The 17368-nt window shown below is 39.2% G+C and overlaps 1 protein-coding gene across 8 annotated transcripts in view; it reads right to left on the reverse strand.

Annotated features, from left to right (window-relative positions):
* The window catches only part of NF2 (neurofibromin 2), a 69943-nt gene that overhangs the window by 33304 nt on the left and 19271 nt on the right, over window positions 1–17368 (reverse strand). For 5 of the 8 annotated variants that reach the window (XM_011373352.2, XM_011373353.2, XM_023538461.1 and 2 more), the window contains exons 2-5: window positions 12914–13039; window positions 10909–11031; window positions 8588–8671; window positions 958–1026 (exon numbers count right to left, since the gene is read on the reverse strand). In XM_011373352.2, the coding sequence (XP_011371654.1) occupies window positions 958–1026; window positions 8588–8671; window positions 10909–11031; window positions 12914–13039 (402 nt within the window). The remainder of the gene's footprint in view (window positions 1–957; window positions 1027–8587; window positions 8672–10908; window positions 11032–12913; window positions 13040–17368) is intronic. The other 3 variants (XM_023538463.1, XM_023538462.1, XM_023538464.1) reach the window with 2 other exon arrangements.

Raw genomic sequence — 17368 nt, forward strand, 5'->3', positions numbered from 1 at the left:
GAGCAAAATAAAAAACCCACACACAAAGAAAGTTTTGGCATTGTTTGCCATTTTATAATTATGCATCATTTTTACAAAACAGCACGGCTATTTTTAAAAAGCTACATACAGGGAGAGCCAGTCACATGCAGGGGTGAGCATGTAAACAAGCACCATGCAATGTGAGTTGCAACTCGGAAAGCCGCATCATTACTCAGGCCTAGGTGCACCCCTCGCCTGGCAGTAACCTAGACTCTTTCCTGGGCTATACATCCCAGAGGGAGGACGTTGGTCAGGAGCAGTGCTAGGGCCAAGCTGTGTGTACTGCTGCTTTCACCAGCACAGAAGCCATCAAAGGAGCAGGTAAACTCAAGGAAAAGTGAAGAGCAGACTTTATCACATGACGGATGAGTGGAGCTATAAAATCAGAAGCAGCAAAAGGGAGGGAGGGCCTGCTTTGGTGGCTAATGAACAAGATGAACAACACCAAGAATTAAAAACTACAATGCCCACCCCCAACTCATCTCTTCTATCCGCCCCGAGCAGCTGCTAACAGCTCAACTCCCAGGGCTGAACACACGCTACTCCACATTCCTTCATGGGAATCTCTGATGCCCACCTACCTTTAAAGAAAGGCCCATTTGCAGGCCATGCTAGTCCTGACACCCCGCAACTAATTCCATGAACCTTTGCTTTTTTATACTCTTAACAAAGAATATTAAAATATAATATTGGTACAATTACTTCAGAAAATTGTTTGACATTATTTGAAATAGCAAAAGACCAGAGACAACTTGACAACCTAAATGTCCATCAGTAGGAGAATGGATAAATAAATCTTTACTCAAGATTGCTTACAAAATATTTATAAAAATGTTCTTGCCATGTACTGCCATTATTACTTCAAGACCTTCAGTTAGCTTTCTTGTAGACCATGTATCTGTTATGTCTTCCCAAACAGGGAATTTGATTTCTTACCCTTTTTGGAAGTAATTCCTCTTGGGCTAAAAATCCCCGCTTGTGTACAGAGGGGTCATAGTCACCATACTGGAAGGAGAAGAAAGGGAGAGTAAGCAATTGAGATTCAAAAGACAACTGTCATTTCTGAACTGGAGGACTCAGTCTCATTCTCTCCCAGCTCCCAGCTCCGGGGAACAATTCAATTCTGATGACAAGCCAAGATTTCAACCTTGCTAGTTTGTTATCCTTGAATGAAAATACAAACTGATTATATCTATGAACAGAGTTGCACAATCCCTTTGGGTGATGTGCTAATAAGAATGTGACATTTGTATGGAAACAGAGCCATGTTTTCTAATCTGCAAAGAAAGCAGTCACTACCAAAACATTAGCTTTTGAAATGACACAACAAAACACAACTGTGAAAGTTGTGATTAGCAAGTTGTGGTAAGAGCTTTACCTACAAATGCTTCTAAGTGGCTGGTAATTGAAGCCAATTGCTAAGCGGGAGCTGGGAATAATGCTGGTAATATGTCTAATAACTTTCATTCAAGGCTCTGAAAAATGCTTTGGAAAAATGTGATGTCAACACTGTCATTCGTATTGTATAGACAAAGAAACAAGTAAAAGGTTAACTGCTTTCCTAAAGCTGCAGGGCAAGTCACTAGTGGGGCCAGAAGTGGGCCCTGCATTTTAATGTATTCATCGAGGATTATAACTTGAAGATTTATTTTCTGAGTTTTAAAAAAACCTTTCTTTTCTAGGAAACTTAAGTCTGACTAGGAAATAATCAAAAAGGAAGGATTTTTTTTTAAAGAAAGAAATCATAAAACATATAGAGTATAAAATCAAAGCCTGTCTCTTGTCAATCAGCATTCAGAGGCTTTTCTTTTGACCAAAACCAACAAAGCTTGATATTTTATTACAATCTTCTACGAACATTTATCCCTTTAGTCACCAGCATTGGGAAAACAAAGGAAAGGTCAGGCATAAGACTGCTCTATATACCACTATATTGGGTCGTGTCATGGCCCACCCTGTCATTCCTCAACTTAGAGCCTCAAATTGGATTCCTGGTGTGTTTTCCAAATGAAGTCATACACAGAACAGCAGACACTCATGAGGTTGAAAGAAGGTATTAATCAGCAACTTCAAATTGTATCTCATTCTCACACCACCCTACTATAAAAGCCCCATGAATTAACATTTCTTGTGAATCTCATAATTATCTTGCAGATAGCAGAATGGCATTACGTTGTTTTCTGACTGTTAAAGGAATTAATTTTTCAAATTTAAACATTTAAAATATGTCACAGATTTTGTAACCCTCTCTAGGCATTTCTACATTTAAAAAAACTTGAAGGAACTTGGTCTGTCTTAACCTCTGAAAGGCCTGGGAATATAAATCAGTAACCATATGAGCTTTAACGGTATTCTCTGAGGCAGCTGCAGAGTGCAGAAAGGAGACTGGCTCTGGAGTCAGGCTGCTTAAGGTTCAATCCCAGCTCTTTCAATTATTAGCTGTGACCTTGAAAAACTTGTGTCTCAGTTTTCTCATACGTAAAATGGAGATAATAATAGTATTTATCTTATAGGAATCCTGTGGGGATTAAATGAATACCCAGAAAAATTTTTTAAATATGCTTGACACATAGCAGTCAATATATTCTGATGTCGAAAGATAAAAATTCAGGTTGTTTCACCTCTCTGAGTCTGTTTTCTAATTTGTCAAATGAGAGAGCTGGTCTTAGAGGATTTCAATGTAAGGACTCTTGAGTATCTCCCTGAAGTCTCTCTAACACGCAGCTTCCTCATCTGGAAAGCAAGGGTCATAACAGTGCCGGCCTCAGAGGGTGATGAGGATGAAGAAAGACAATCCGGGAAGCACTTTGTAAAGTGCTTAGCTCGTAGTGAATTTCATGCATTATTATTATCCTCTGCATTGTTTACAATGACACTGGTCACTGGTTGCCTCTATGATTTTTGAAGGAGTGGGATGCTAAAGAAAGCCCTGTTAGTTGCATTCCCGAGCCTCTGAAGAGTGCTGACCAAACTCTAATGCAAAACTAAGCAGATACGCAAAGTTAAAGTTGTAAATTCAGGTTCCAAAGGCTTGTAAGATTTAACGATCCACATTACCATACTGAACTCCCAGCCGCTTCACTGATCAAAAAGGTTATATCTGAGCAATGGAGAGGAAGCAAAGACCCTTTTGAAAGAACTTCTCCACTGGACTAACTCCACTTACAACACTAAAGCCACCTTGATGTATGTGTCTGCTCTTAAATGTCTCTTTAAAAAACAAAAGAAAATCTTCAAGTTGTGGCACTTAGTAAATATAAAAGGAAGTCATACCACTGCATAGATGGAGATGGCTGTTCATCATCCTTTTATGTACAGAAGCATTCCGATAATATAACCAGGACTGAATTTACTGTGAAGCTAATAAAGCTGGGGTTTCAGGTCTCTGCACCTAATTTTATATTCATAATTTATATTATTGCACTGAAAAGAACCCCTTAAGTTATATGAACTTCGGGCCCCACAAAACCTGGATCCACCCCTGATATAAACCAATTGAATTTAAATTCACGAAGGGAGTTCATATTCACAGAACTTTTGGAGTCAATTTTTAGATTAAACAGAGGCTTATTCTGGATATTAAACACTTTTCCTCTGCCTGTATGTGTGGAAAATTAGATCAAGTGCTCTGAATAAGATTTCACAAAACATAAAGATATGATCAATACATATATGGAATAAATAAGAAGATCCTTACCACACACCAGCCACTAAAATCCAGATGGATTAAAGACTTAAATTAAAAATGAAAATCTATCAAAATATCAGAATAAAGTATAGAAAAACATGTGTATAAAAATGATGAGTAAAGCCATTCTAAAAGTCACTCAAACCATAAAAAGAAAAAGATTAAGAAGTATGACATGTAAGAAAAGATAAAAGATTAATATCTATCATATGTAGAGCTCCTATAAATCAATTAGAAAAAAATAAACAATACAGTAGAAAAATGGGCAAGTCATAAACACTTGATTCATAGAAGAAATACAAGTACCAGTAAATTTATGAAAAGATAGCCCCAATGGTAATCAAGGAAATGAATACTTTTAAAAAATCTATTTTTTCTATCAAATTAACAAAAATGTAAAAGACTTATAACATCCACTGTTGATGAGGATGTGGAAAAACAGGTATTCTCAAACACTGTTCTTAGAAGTTAAGATGACACTTATGAAGGGCAATTTGGCCATATCTATTTAATTTTTTATTGCGATAGAATTTATACACATAATCTTCACCTGTTAAACTCATAATTTAGTGGTTTCCAATATATTCAGAATGTTGTGCAACCATCACCACTGTCTAATCCCAGAATATTTCCATTAGAAAGAAACCCCACACCCGTTAGCAGTACGTCCTAGTTTCCTCCTTCCATCCTCTAGCCACTCCCAAATCTGCTTTGTCTCTACACGTTTACCTATAGTGGATATTTCATATAAATGGAATCACACAATATGTGGCCTTCTGTGTCCAGCTTCTTTCACTTAGCATTATATAAATTTTATATGTTCTTATCCTTCAACCCCATTATGCCATTTCCTGGTATCTATCACAGAGCATACTATACGTATGTTCGTATTTGAGGATGTTCACTGCATCTGTCTAAATAATAGAAAAATAATAGAAAGAAAAACAAACCTAAATATCTATCAATAAGAAATATTTAAAATACCCACTGTCCCTCCTTTTTATGAAATACTGTTCAGTATTTAAAAAATGAGATGGGTCTATCTGTTCTAACAGTTTTAAGTGAAAAGGGTGCATTGTGCAGGAGTTCCTCTGCAGTAGCCACCTAGAAGTGGAATTTCGGAGACTGGGGGTGTGGCTACTCCCCTGACTGGCCTCCACCTCACCCAACGCTCTACAGAGGTTATGCCATCTCACAGTCTCTTCCAGCAAGAAAATGAGCTTAAACAATTGATTTATTAATCTTTGTCAATCATACAGGTTTGAAATATTACTTTATTGTTGCTCTAATTTTTCTTTTTCTTGATTACTAGTGAGATTGAGTATCTTTTTCTGTTTTCTTGTTTTCTCTTCTATAAAGTACCTGTTGTTTAGATCCTTTGTGACCATTTTTCTGCTGTCTCTTTCTTATAAACTTGAGAGTTCTTTATATGCAGGGATATTTCCACAATTCTACTTCTAGAAATCTATCTTAAGGGAAAAAAGCTTTTGCATACATGCACAAGGAATCATATTAAAGGATTTTCAGTAAAGCGCTGTTTGCAATAGGAGAAAAGTAGAAACTAAACCTATCTCTCCCCCAGAAGAGGGCGTAAGAATAAACTAGGTTTATTTATCAATGGCTACTATACAGTAGATAAAATCAATGAGCTATAGCTACACATACAATAGAGCTATGTCTCAAAATTGATGCTGAGTGGGAGGAAAATATCTTTTTGTACAAAGGATATGCAAAAAAAAAAAAAAAGGTAAGAGAGAGTGTATCATCATTTATATCAACTTTCATCTCCTGGATATTTTTAGGTAAGCCTCCTCTGATCTAACTGATCACTATTTAAGTTGTGAACCTCACAGTCTCTCACCAGGATGACCACCACAGCCTGCTAACAGGTCTCCCCGTTTCCTTGTCTCTCCCTCCAATCTGTCTTTCACACAGCCACCAAATGATCTGTCTAAAATATAAACCCTTCACTGGCTCTGCATCACCCACAGGATAAAGTTAAGATCCTTTATGATCTGTCCCCCTGCAGACCTCTACAGCTTCAACTCTTGCCACTCTCTACTTATACTTTACATATACTCAACTTCTTAATTGCCTTTTGGCACTCTGTCCCTAATTTGTATCAAAGAGTGCTTACTAAGAAACACTAAGCCTCTTCTCTCACTATTCTTTTCTCTCTGAACACTAGGAGTCTGTAGGCCAGCACTGCAAGATTGATAAGTTATATATATTCTCTCCCAAAGTCATTTTTAATAAGAACACATTTCAAACACCAAATTGTCAATAAAAAATCCAACAGGTGGCTTAAAACATTGCAAGATGGTTTGCTGCGTCACGTGAATGGACCAAAACAACCCAGCCCATATTTTTGATTCAAATATAAATCAAACTCTAACCAAGAAATGTGGTTCTTGTTAACTGAACCATGTGATTAATATTTGTATTTATACTTTGAGGGTAATTGTTTCTTTATGCTTTGGAATTAACTGTGTCTATATCATTCAAACAGCTAAACACTATAATGAACACATTTGTGCATAATTACATTCCATGTGTTAATGAGCTCAATTCCTTTCCCCTCCACACTTCTAAAATTCCTTTCTGTTTCAGAAGGGTTGTAGAAGAAAACAAACTGAACATAATGAAAGGAACCAATATGATTTACTGAAAAGTTTGGACTCAGGTGACCATATAAATGAATATGGGATTTAGTGAAAGACAGTGTGTGATATTAGAGACTTCTCTCACACGCTAGACAGTGAGGGGCAAGAGCAAAGTGCTGAGTTAGGCAACCAGACACCAGGGTTCTCATCTTAGCTCCACTCTATAGTTCTGTTCTGCTTCAAATCCTGTCCATGAAGAAGTGGGCTACAAATTATATTAAAAAAAAAAAATTAATAGACAGTATTGTGACTTTAGACAAATTATTACTCCTTTTTAAGCCTTAAATTACTCATCTATAAAACAGGCAGAACACTCTTTAAGCATTGGCTTACAGAAGAGACCACACTGAGTATCACACAAAATATTCATGTTATAACACTTTGTAAAACTGTAAAACACTACAATCATGTAAGATCTCATTAATACTGTAATCAGAGATAGCCTTTTAATATTAAACAGCAGTCCTGGAAACTGGAAGCGTGTTATAATAATCTTTAGTTTCCCAAATACAGACTTAAAGCCATAGATTAGCTTTATTTGCGAGATCCTGAAATTTTACACCAGAAAAAAACAGAACATCCTTCTCCATGTGAACCACATATGCTGTCTGTGAATTACTTTCATCTCTAAATTAGTAGGACTCAAATTAGTAGGGCTTTCCTACAGTGAAATCTGTTTAAGTAAACATCTGCTGGTTTCCAGAAAAGTTATTTTTTTCCACGGGTGGCCTTTGAATTTGTGGCCCAAAATCCATACAAAGAAAATGTAGCCTTTGAGACGGAAGCCCTTCAAAGAGAGGTAGTGTCCTTGAGAGCCTGGGTCTCCTCTCAGCTGGGGAGAAAGCGTGCTAAAAAGGAACTCAGTTCCGGGCCAGGAAGTGCTCAGATTTAATGAGAGTGACAATGACTGCTTCATCACTGTCAGGGTGATACTGACTGAAAGAACACATTTTTCCTGTTATTAATATTCTTAAAGCATAAAAGAAAGCATATGTTTTAGTTGAATCAAGGCCCATTTTGTTTTTTCAATTACTCATTTTTCTGGGCAGTAGAATAGGGGAAGCACAAAATGTAATCCCAAAGCCATGAATTCTGCCCTTAGCTTTATCCCAAGATTGCCTGGATGACCGTGGGCAAATCACTGAAGGCAGACATTTACTTTAGTGCCCATATTGTGATAGAGTCAACAACCAACACTTCCTCAGGCTGGTGAATACTCAGCAAATATTAGACCAGTCATCAAATAATTACCAATCATCAAATGACTCTGGTGCTTCTGTCAGTCAGACTAGTATGTACAGACTGTTTTTTCCTTCCAAATGACAGATCAGTTACTTCTTGGCTTTGTTCTAAAATTGTATTAAGCTATCAAAAACAAAAAAATAGGCTAGGAAATTAAGAGGGTCTTATTAACCACTACAGAAATGGAATTATGGACACCTTCAACTAAAAAGGAAAATAATAACAAAAGATTATGCAAAATCACAAAAAGTAATCAAGGTGCCTAATTCTGGGCACATCTAATGCTGCAGTGAAAGGTAGTGAGCAGAGGGACCAAGAGAAAGTGGCATATGATTAAAGTGGAAATCTGAGGATTGAAGTAGAAGCCTTCTGGGCTGATTCTGTAATGGGTCTTATAAAAACAGGACAAAAACACAAGACCATTGGTGTCCCTTTCCCATTACTCTCAATCCACAGTGATTTCTCTAGGAATACCTTTCAGCTAACCAGACAGCTCAACTGAGCTCAGTGGGCCAAAGAGCCTGCAGTGTACAGCCCATCAGGGATGCATGAAGCAGGGCATTCTCTAGAGTATAGTGAGGTTCCCACACATGGGGCCACTGGTCTTCAGAAGATGAGTTTCTGCCCTAACCACCATGTTTGGCCCAAAATGGAGACCATAAATTCATTTTTCTGATAAAATAAAAAGAGAAGTTGGTCCAGTGAATGTAAGTAACCACATGTGCACAATGAGATTACGAAGAAAATTCATCAAGCTGTATATTTATTTGTACACATATATATACTCTCACAAGATTATACAGAAGTGAGACAGTGATAGATGGTTCCCCCAATCCACGAATTCCATAACCTCTTACTTTCTGGAGAAAGTCTCTCTAAAGTCTAGAAAATCCCAAGAAACAGAAAACTGAAGTGACCCCATGACACACATTAATGCCCAGAAAAAAAATGCATTTTTCTTCTTTGAGCCTACCTTGGCCTGGACGGCATAAGAAGCCAGGAGCACAGAAGCCTCGGGAGGGCAGTAGATCTTTTCATCTAAAATCTGCTTCTTTACCTAATACAGGCAATAAGAGAGACATGATACTGTATGTGTGGAAGTGAGCTGTGCAGGCTGGTCACAGCAGATGGCTACAGGATGTTCTCATAAGGGCTGCCAAACCAGCCTGCTAATGATTTTCTGACAAAGGGTATAATTCTTTTACTGCTGCGGACAGGTTGGAAGTTCAGTCACTGAGAAGTTATTGGTAAAATGGCTATGCATAAAAGCCCCTTATCTCTTCTGTTCATGATTAAATGCTGGAGAGGGAAAACAATCTTCAAGGTTAAAACAGTAAGTAATATCTAGGTTTTGACGGAGGAGAGCTGTGAACTTGAGAAGTGTCAGGACCAGCTCTGATGGTGATTGCAGCCTCGGCCCCTGCTGAGCACAAACAGCAGTAGAGGAAATGGAGTCTACTTTTAAGTCTTAACACAAGACAATAGTCAATAAGGCCACTGAGTTATGACTGCGGGGAAAAAACCATCACTTTCAATATGCCTGCTCTAAGGAAAAAGGAAGCAATAAAGTGTGATCGATTAAACTTTTAAGTACATGTGAGGTTCAAGAAATAAAATTCTTAAGCCATAATGTTGAATTAACATATTTCATTGCATTTAGTGTCTTAGAATGAATGGTTCAGCGTGTGATGTTCCAGACATAGAGGCAAGAGAGCCACATGAAGTGGGGGAACACCAAAATAAACACAACAGGAAAGCCAACTCTCTTCTCACAGATGTCAACAGTCACCAGATTCATAAAAGTAGTAAACTTTGCCTTGCTCAGCCATGAAAACGCTCCAACATTGCAGTATGAGGGGAAATTAAGCCAAAGTCACATGATAGATAGGCACTGCTTCCAAGAGCTTACAAGAAAGCCATGTCTAGGACATTGCTTTAGGACATTAGGACATTCTGGGGCCTATAAGATCATTTTGCGGTTTCACTCAAAGCAGTGTGACTTTCTAATCCCTTGGTTTCTTTTCAAAGCGGGAAAAAAAAGCCACACTACAGAAAAACTGAAAGGGCTTCCCTTTGACCAGGAAATGCTAGGCAGCGGTCTCCAACCTTTTTGGCACCAGGGACTATGAGAATCCAATGCCTGATGATCTGAGGTGGAGCTGAGGCAGTGATGCTAGCGCTGGGGAATAGCTGCAAACACAGATGAAACTTCAGTCGCTCATCAGCCACTTACCTCCTGCTGTGCGGCCCGGTATCTAACAAGACACAAACTGGTACCGGTCCACAGTCTGGGGGTTGGGGGCGCCCTGACGTTAGGGATGGAGAATTATGTATATATGTGTAAATGTGTATACATACATACCATTTTTTGCAAAAAAAAAAAAAAAATTTTGTAAAAGAAATTGAGGGGTTTTATAACATTTAACTTAATATTTACTGAACATAACAATTTGAGGCTCAAACTAATTATAGAAGGACTATGTGACAATATACATCTCCTTCTGGGAGATCACATAATTAACACCCCTGTTGCAATCTTTTCTGTTACTGACAGTGGGCGTCTTTGGACAGTCTGCTCCAGCACCAATCACTGTAACTAACCATGAAACTGGGGCAGTGTTTCAATCAACCAGTAAGAACACTAATCCCTCCGCCCACTGTGCCCCTAGACAGTCAACTAGCTGTCTTTGAACCTATAAGTATGGATCTCCTAATTTCTTCAATGTATATGAATGATTACTTATGGAATACCTACTGTATGCTCAGTGAGCCTTGCCTTTAAAGGGCTTACAATCTATGAGTAAAGAAGAAATAAGACAATTACAGACAAAGGGTAGCATGAAGCATGTTTGAAGTTCCACATGCGTAGGATTAACCATGTGTTGCTGGAGTTCTGAAGTCCTGCCTTAATGACCACAGAGTTTGAACTTTTGGAAGAACTATTCTTTATAAAACTCTCTTTAGACTTCCTTTGCAACTACTGAGTACTTTCAAGTAAGTGAGAAGAAAACAGGATCCAGCTTCAAATAGGTTTTAAATTAGGTAGCTACTTGTGCCCATTCTTCACCATCACACTTTTACAATTTCATCTGACACCAATTCTTATCACTCAAGTATAGTTCAATTCTGAAGATTTTTTTCCATTACAGAACCAAAAGGACTGGTTTTCTAGAGATGGAACATTTTCACAATGTGAAGTATTTGTGGTCAGCACTGAGGGTTTGTCCAGGCTGCCTCTGCAACCATGCCTGGGTAAGTTTCGCCATAATTAGGGGGTAGCATGGACTGGTGTACCTGCAAGAAGAATAAATGTTGTGTGATCTCCTGAACTAGCTCCTCCTCGGCATTCTCAGGATAAAATTTGGCCAGGAAGTGAAAGGTGACTGGCTCTTCCTTTGAAACATCATGATCCAGCACCTGCAGAATTGCAGAGCAAAAGACAAACAAACTATATTAGCACCTCTTCCTCCCATGCCACTATCAAAGAACCTTTTGCAGGGAGCGTATAAATATTATTTCCCCTCTAAATTCATCACATTTCCCAGAAGTTATGGTTTTTCAATTTGAGGCATTCACAAAGCCATCTATAACAAGAGGTAATATTTACTTCACATGGCATTTTTGAACCAAGTTTATTAATATCCTCAAGGAGTCAGTGGCGCCAAGATTAAGGTACAAATGTTCTCATGGCCACAAAGATAGTTAAAAATTAGAAATTTATAACTCTAAGGTCTTGGGCGCTAGCCTTTATGGTAGGCTGAATTTTCTGAGGTAGTGGAATCTGCCTTTATTCTTTTTCCTTGCTGCTGACCCCTAACATTTAGGTCCATATTGGAATGGCACTTAGAGACGAACTAGATTTTTGTGAAATCACCTAAACATTAACTGAGCAACAGAAGTGAAACATGTCCGTTATGGCAGCCTTTTGTTACAAGGAACCTCTAGAGATGTTCCACAAAATACTTGGGCACAGTCAGTAAACCACACTGCCTTTAATCTTCTAACAATTTCATCCACCCACTGAAAAGCTTGAACCATCTGCTCTCCAGAATGAATTTCATTTCAGGCCATAAACATGCCATGTGACAGGCTCCAAAGCTCCATTAACATGTGTCATAATTTATTTCCTTTGAGCAGTAGGTATCCTGGTTCCTGATGCCCCCAATCTAATATCCATTTGGCCAACACTCAGGTTATGATTTAAATTTACTTTGCTGAGAATCACAAAAAGATACAGAAATTTTGCTGTCTTTGACAGATCACTTTTTGTACCCCTGCCCAAATTCCAGTTGATGGTGCCCAGAAAATTCAAAATAAACCTGATCTAGAACAGTCTCACTGACATTGGTACACAGTGGCATTTTGATGTTCATGATCATTGGGAATTACTCTATGAAATTTAAAACCAGCAGGGATTCGAACATGAAGATTCAGATGAGTATGTACATATGCAAACATGATTTGAACACTTGAGTTTAGAGTAAAACTGGTAAAAGACAGGCGGCTTTCTCTGTTTATCATGCAATGTAGCAGATAATAAAATCAGGTGGGTAATTGCAGGGGATTCCATTTGGGATAAAAATTAGACACTGACTTACTTTGAGATTCAGGTGTCTTTTAGGAATTGCTGTCAGAAGTACATGGCTCTGCTCTCATCTGTCCTCATGGTTAGGGAGGCAGGTAAGTAGGTAAGTATGCCTTTGTATGCATATATGAACCCAGGCAGAGGGCAGTTTCCCTAGGCAATATCCATTTCTAAGCCACATGAAAAGTGCTGGGAGCCTAGACTTATCCAGCAGGCTGCAGAAGCCCCAGAAAATCATGAGAACAAAATGGACAGTCTTCCTTTACCACAGGGACCAGGGTACTCTTTATTCTTTAAATCATGTTAATGATTAAATTGAGTTGGACCATGGTGTTTCTCAAAGACTTTTAAAATTCCATAAAGCACATGAGCCCCAAGAAAAGCTTTCAAAGACATAAATTGTAAAAAATGTATATATGTAATTTTTATTCACAAAGCCTAACTCGTGGTTCAATAAATTGAACAGCATAAAGCAATGAGTAAAGAAGGCAGGGATCGCAATAGTTTAATCCTGGTTGGTTCTGTGTGCCTGGGACAAGTAGAAAACCTGTGGCTTCTCCAGGACCTCCTTCCTGCATGACTTATTTCAGGACTTGCCCCTTTCTCTACTACGTCTCTGTCATGTCCCATGATGAGCAAACAAACCAGGCACATGCTCAGGGAAGAACCAGAGCACAAGCTAGCCCTACTGCTTTCATCCAGTTCCAGCCCAACCTTCTTGTCCATTTTGAGCCAGGCCACAGTATCCTTGATTGTGTACTGCAGTCCAAAGAACCAGGTTTCCCGAAGCCCCAGGGTCCGGCACACCAAATCAAATAGGTCCTTCCCTTTCCATTTCATCTGCAATATAACAAACCAAGAGGGAAACACATTGTGAGCAAAAGGCATAATCTGCTCTCACAAAAACCTTTTCTTTGCACTCTCTACTCAGATTCCAAAATGTGGGGATGACACTAAGATGGCTGATAAACACAGAATTCCTAAATAATTTTAAAGCTTCCTACACAAAACCATGAGTGAGAAAATACCAATTAGAGCTTAATGGTTTAATTACTGCAGAGCATACACAATACCTCCCTTGGACAGTTCCTTACAGATCTTAATATCCTGAAAGCTAATTTAGGAAAGCTGGTAAATAAGCATCCTCATTTAGGAGAGTTTAGCCTCTTGAGTTAATCCAGGGAGATGGCTAGCTTCTAGGGACATTAATTTCCTTGAGATTTTGTCATTAATTTTTAAAAAATCATGACCCTGCCCTTTGGTAAAAGGCTAGTGTTTTGTTTTGTTTTAATTTAAAGGCTGGTTTTACTAGAAGTTTTTTAAAAAGGCAATATAGGGGAGGAAGCTGTAACCAAAATCATAAATCATACAGAAAAAGAACCATTAGAAACCTAGTTAGTCCAATCATAGGTCTCTCCTATCCCGATGGGTAACTGAGGCCAAAGGGGAGGAGGCAACTTGCCCATGGTCACATGGAGTAATTTCAAACTCTCCTGTATCTAAACCAGAGGATGAATAGACATCAATATACAATAAAACACAATACTGTGCTTATCCTACAGCCTCACTCTCAAAAGGACCTGAAGCAATGGCTACTAAATAAACCCTTTTCTCAGCTATTCACACTTATAGCTGGAAAAGCAAGTTCAACATCTTAATAGGGGAAGAAAATGCCCAGCAGCTTAGTAAATGTTGCCACCTTGTGGCTTTCAAGTTAAACAATCCAGGATGTTTCCATACCACCCTTTAGCTGCTGCTCACTGCCCCGCCCCGCCACCCCTGACCCCCAAGGGCCCAGAGTATCAGGTGGACATTCAAATGTATGCTTGGTACAGTTATGAGCATATGAGGCACATCACAGTGTCAGTGGTCATACTAGGAATAATCTTGGGATTCAAATACAAGGGTGCCAGACACTGGAAGAATATCACCATTCGACTCAGAAGTGTTTGTCCTTCTAGCCTCATTAGAAGTCTCCACCCAGTTCCTGGCACACTGAAGATGCACAATGAAAAGGAATGGAAAAAAAAAATTGGGATTTAGAGTCTTGTTATAAAAGCAAGAAGGAAAAAATAAGTTAGACTTCTAATATCTGTTTGGCTTTTGCTAAAACCTGATTCTACAGAGTATTCAAGTAGGCCTTCTATTTTTAATATATGTGAATGAACAGTGTGTTCTCTATGAGGTACTTAACAAGAGAGCTCAACCCTCTTCTATGCTTGCAGTAAAAGTCAAAAGGCAAAGTAGCAACCTAGATGGAAGGACACCAAAACCGCAGCAGACAAGTGGTTGAGATACATACCTTTTGTCCTTCACCAGGGCCATTTCTCCTATCTGTCCTTCTAGCTCTGCCCCTGTCCCCTCTGTGATTTTAGTGAGGCCCCTGGAACACTACCAAACTTGAGGTCTTTAGAAATTATTTTGAGTAGAATAAAATAAAATGACAAATTTTATTTTTAAAAGGTCATCTCCTTCCCCCTTTTAAGGCTCAATGCTTCTTGGCACACCCATTTCCCAGTCTGACAACAGGACAAAGGGTTTTTTAATTCACTCCGGGTTTTAGTTCCTACAGACAGACTTCACTGAAGAAATATTATTTTGGAAAACTAGAAGCTTCAGGATGCTGATTATCCTCTTGTCTCTATTTTAAGCCAGTACATAGTATATATATCATAAATGACTACTTTGCTACAAGACAATGTAACACTAAAGAATAGACATTAACTTGGGAAAGTTAAACAGACATTAACTTGGAGATGGCCAAGAAGATCAAGGTAACGATTCCCAATCCATTATAACTCACAGCCATGGCCAGGCCAGGCCCGGCTTTGGTACAATGGGGCTGTCTGCAAAAGGGATGTGTAGGGCATCAAACAGAAAGCTGTGAAAAAAATGATGAGTGAATTTCCCGACTTGGGAGTTTAAATTCTCAAACATAACATCATATTAATGCAATTTTCCTGTATTTCTTCGTACTTCTTTGTTTGTAAAATGCAAAACTACCTCTGCTGAATGCAAAGAGACAATGTCTTTGTTCCCATGGAGCTGGCAATAAAATGAGAAGGGAAAAAATTCTCACATCAATTCAAAATGCCCTACTTAGATTTTTCACTTTGACTTGTAAAATTGTAGAATGTCGGAGTTGGAAATGAGCCTACCTGCTGGGTCTACCTACTGTAGAGCTATTCCCTTTTTGTATAAATAAGGAAACTGAGTCACAGATTCCTCAGCAACCTGCTAAGGCAGACACTGGACTTTTTTTATGGTGATCTAAGGTAGGCAACCCCTAGTTCCTCAATTGCCTTTTTTCTTCCTCTGTGGGGTTCTATTCCCCAGCCACCTTTTCCTGTAAGTAACTGGTATCTTAACACTCTTCTCCCACCCTGAAACAACTCATTCTTGAAGGACCCAGATATTGCTCTTTTATAGCTCAAATTAACACTTCTGCTACCTCTCAATTATTCTTACAACAAGCATTACAGAATACATCCTATGTGCCAAACAACGTTAGACACTGAGGATGCAAAATACGGGAAGCATGGTCTATGCAGGAGACTGAAGCAAGGACCCAGGTCAGAAGAGGCTTTAGAGAACGAGTGAGAGTTAGATGAAAGGCAAAAAGAAACAAGTCTAAATAAAAAATCTATATCTAAAGAAAACTGCAAGTCATCTGGTAGAGCTGAAACAGACAGCCTGAACTCAGGAGGGGGTGTGGTGGGAATGGGGCATGATGTGGGGCCAGGTGGCTCACCATGGAGTCTTTGAAGACTTTTGGGCAGAGGAGTGATGGGATCAGATATGCCTTTTGGAATGTGCTCTGACAACAGGGTGGAGAATGAGTTGGAGGAAAGGAGCCTAGATGCAAGAAGGGTAGAAAGGCCAATTCCTGCCTTGATGAAGGCAGTGGGAGGGAGAAAAGACAGCCTGGAAAATGAAAAGGAGGCAGTCACAGAACTGATGCTTGAATGCCGATGGGGACTGAAGAAGAAAGAATCAAGAGGGACACCCGCATTTCGGATTTGAACACTAGGTGGATTAAAGCAGAGAAGGAATACAGGAGAAGCAGCAAGTTTCGGGGGGAACAGATGACTAATTAAGTTTTAGATGAGATAACGCGCCTGAGGAAACCAGGTAGAGATATCCAAAATACATCTGATTTAGTCTTAGCTCTATTTATAAAATAAAATGTTCTCTTTTTACGTAATTAAGTTTTCTTCTTTTCAGTTAAATCTAACAGCCAATGTGTTGTTTACCTACCTGAGGATATACTTTTCAACATGCCCTTCCCCAGGTGTATGAGGCTTGCTTAGTCCTCCTAATTTGGGTTTCTACTTCTTTACAAACAAGAACCATTGATCACAGTTGCTCCAGGTGGTTCTCAAGGCTCCCCGTGAAGGGAGGTCCTGGGTTGCAAATGGGGCTTCCTTGGTTCTGGTTGACTGCTCAGAACATAATCATGCTCATCTTTACAGTTTTATCAGTGACCCACTGCACTGTGCTGATGCTGTGCAGTGATCTGAACATCTGAATGTCTCCCTAGATTGTAGGTGCCCAGAACAAGAGCAACATCCGTCATGTCTCTTTTCTCCACAGTGTCCAACCGAGTACATATATACAAGACACAGCAAATGATGGCTGCCCAACGGAAGACTTGACTACTTCAAAAACCCAACGCTTGAAAACTTAAGGCAAAACGAACACCCGTCCATCCACTCCTTCAACAAATATTTGGTGAACACACGTTGTGTCCAAGCACCAGCCGAGGTACAGGGGATACGCTACATGGGAAACAAAAGAGGCAGTCTTGGCTCTCAAAGAGGTCTAGGGCACGAACCGGTCAGGGATAGATAACCGCCTCCCTCGACTCACATATAAAAATCAACTCCAGGTGTCGTTTTCAGCACTACAACACTTGTGAGTGCCATGACAGGGACCCAGAGGCTGTAGGGACCCTCTATCTTGGAAGGATAGGAAATGGCATCTAAATTGACTCTTAAGATGTGAAAGAGAAGCCGAGTGAAGATCTGGGGAAGGAGTGAGCAGAGAATTATGTTTCAGGCAGAGGAAATAGCATAAGCAAAGTTCTAGAGGCAAAAAAAGTTTAGATGGTCCTTGTATGAAATTAAAGTATTGTAGTTTAGTTTGACTGAAGACTAGAGACTAGAGAAT

Source organism: Pteropus vampyrus, unplaced genomic scaffold (assembly GCF_000151845.1).
Source record: "Pteropus vampyrus isolate Shadow unplaced genomic scaffold, Pvam_2.0 Scaffold223, whole genome shotgun sequence".
Taxonomy (NCBI): domain Eukaryota; kingdom Metazoa; phylum Chordata; class Mammalia; order Chiroptera; family Pteropodidae; genus Pteropus; species Pteropus vampyrus.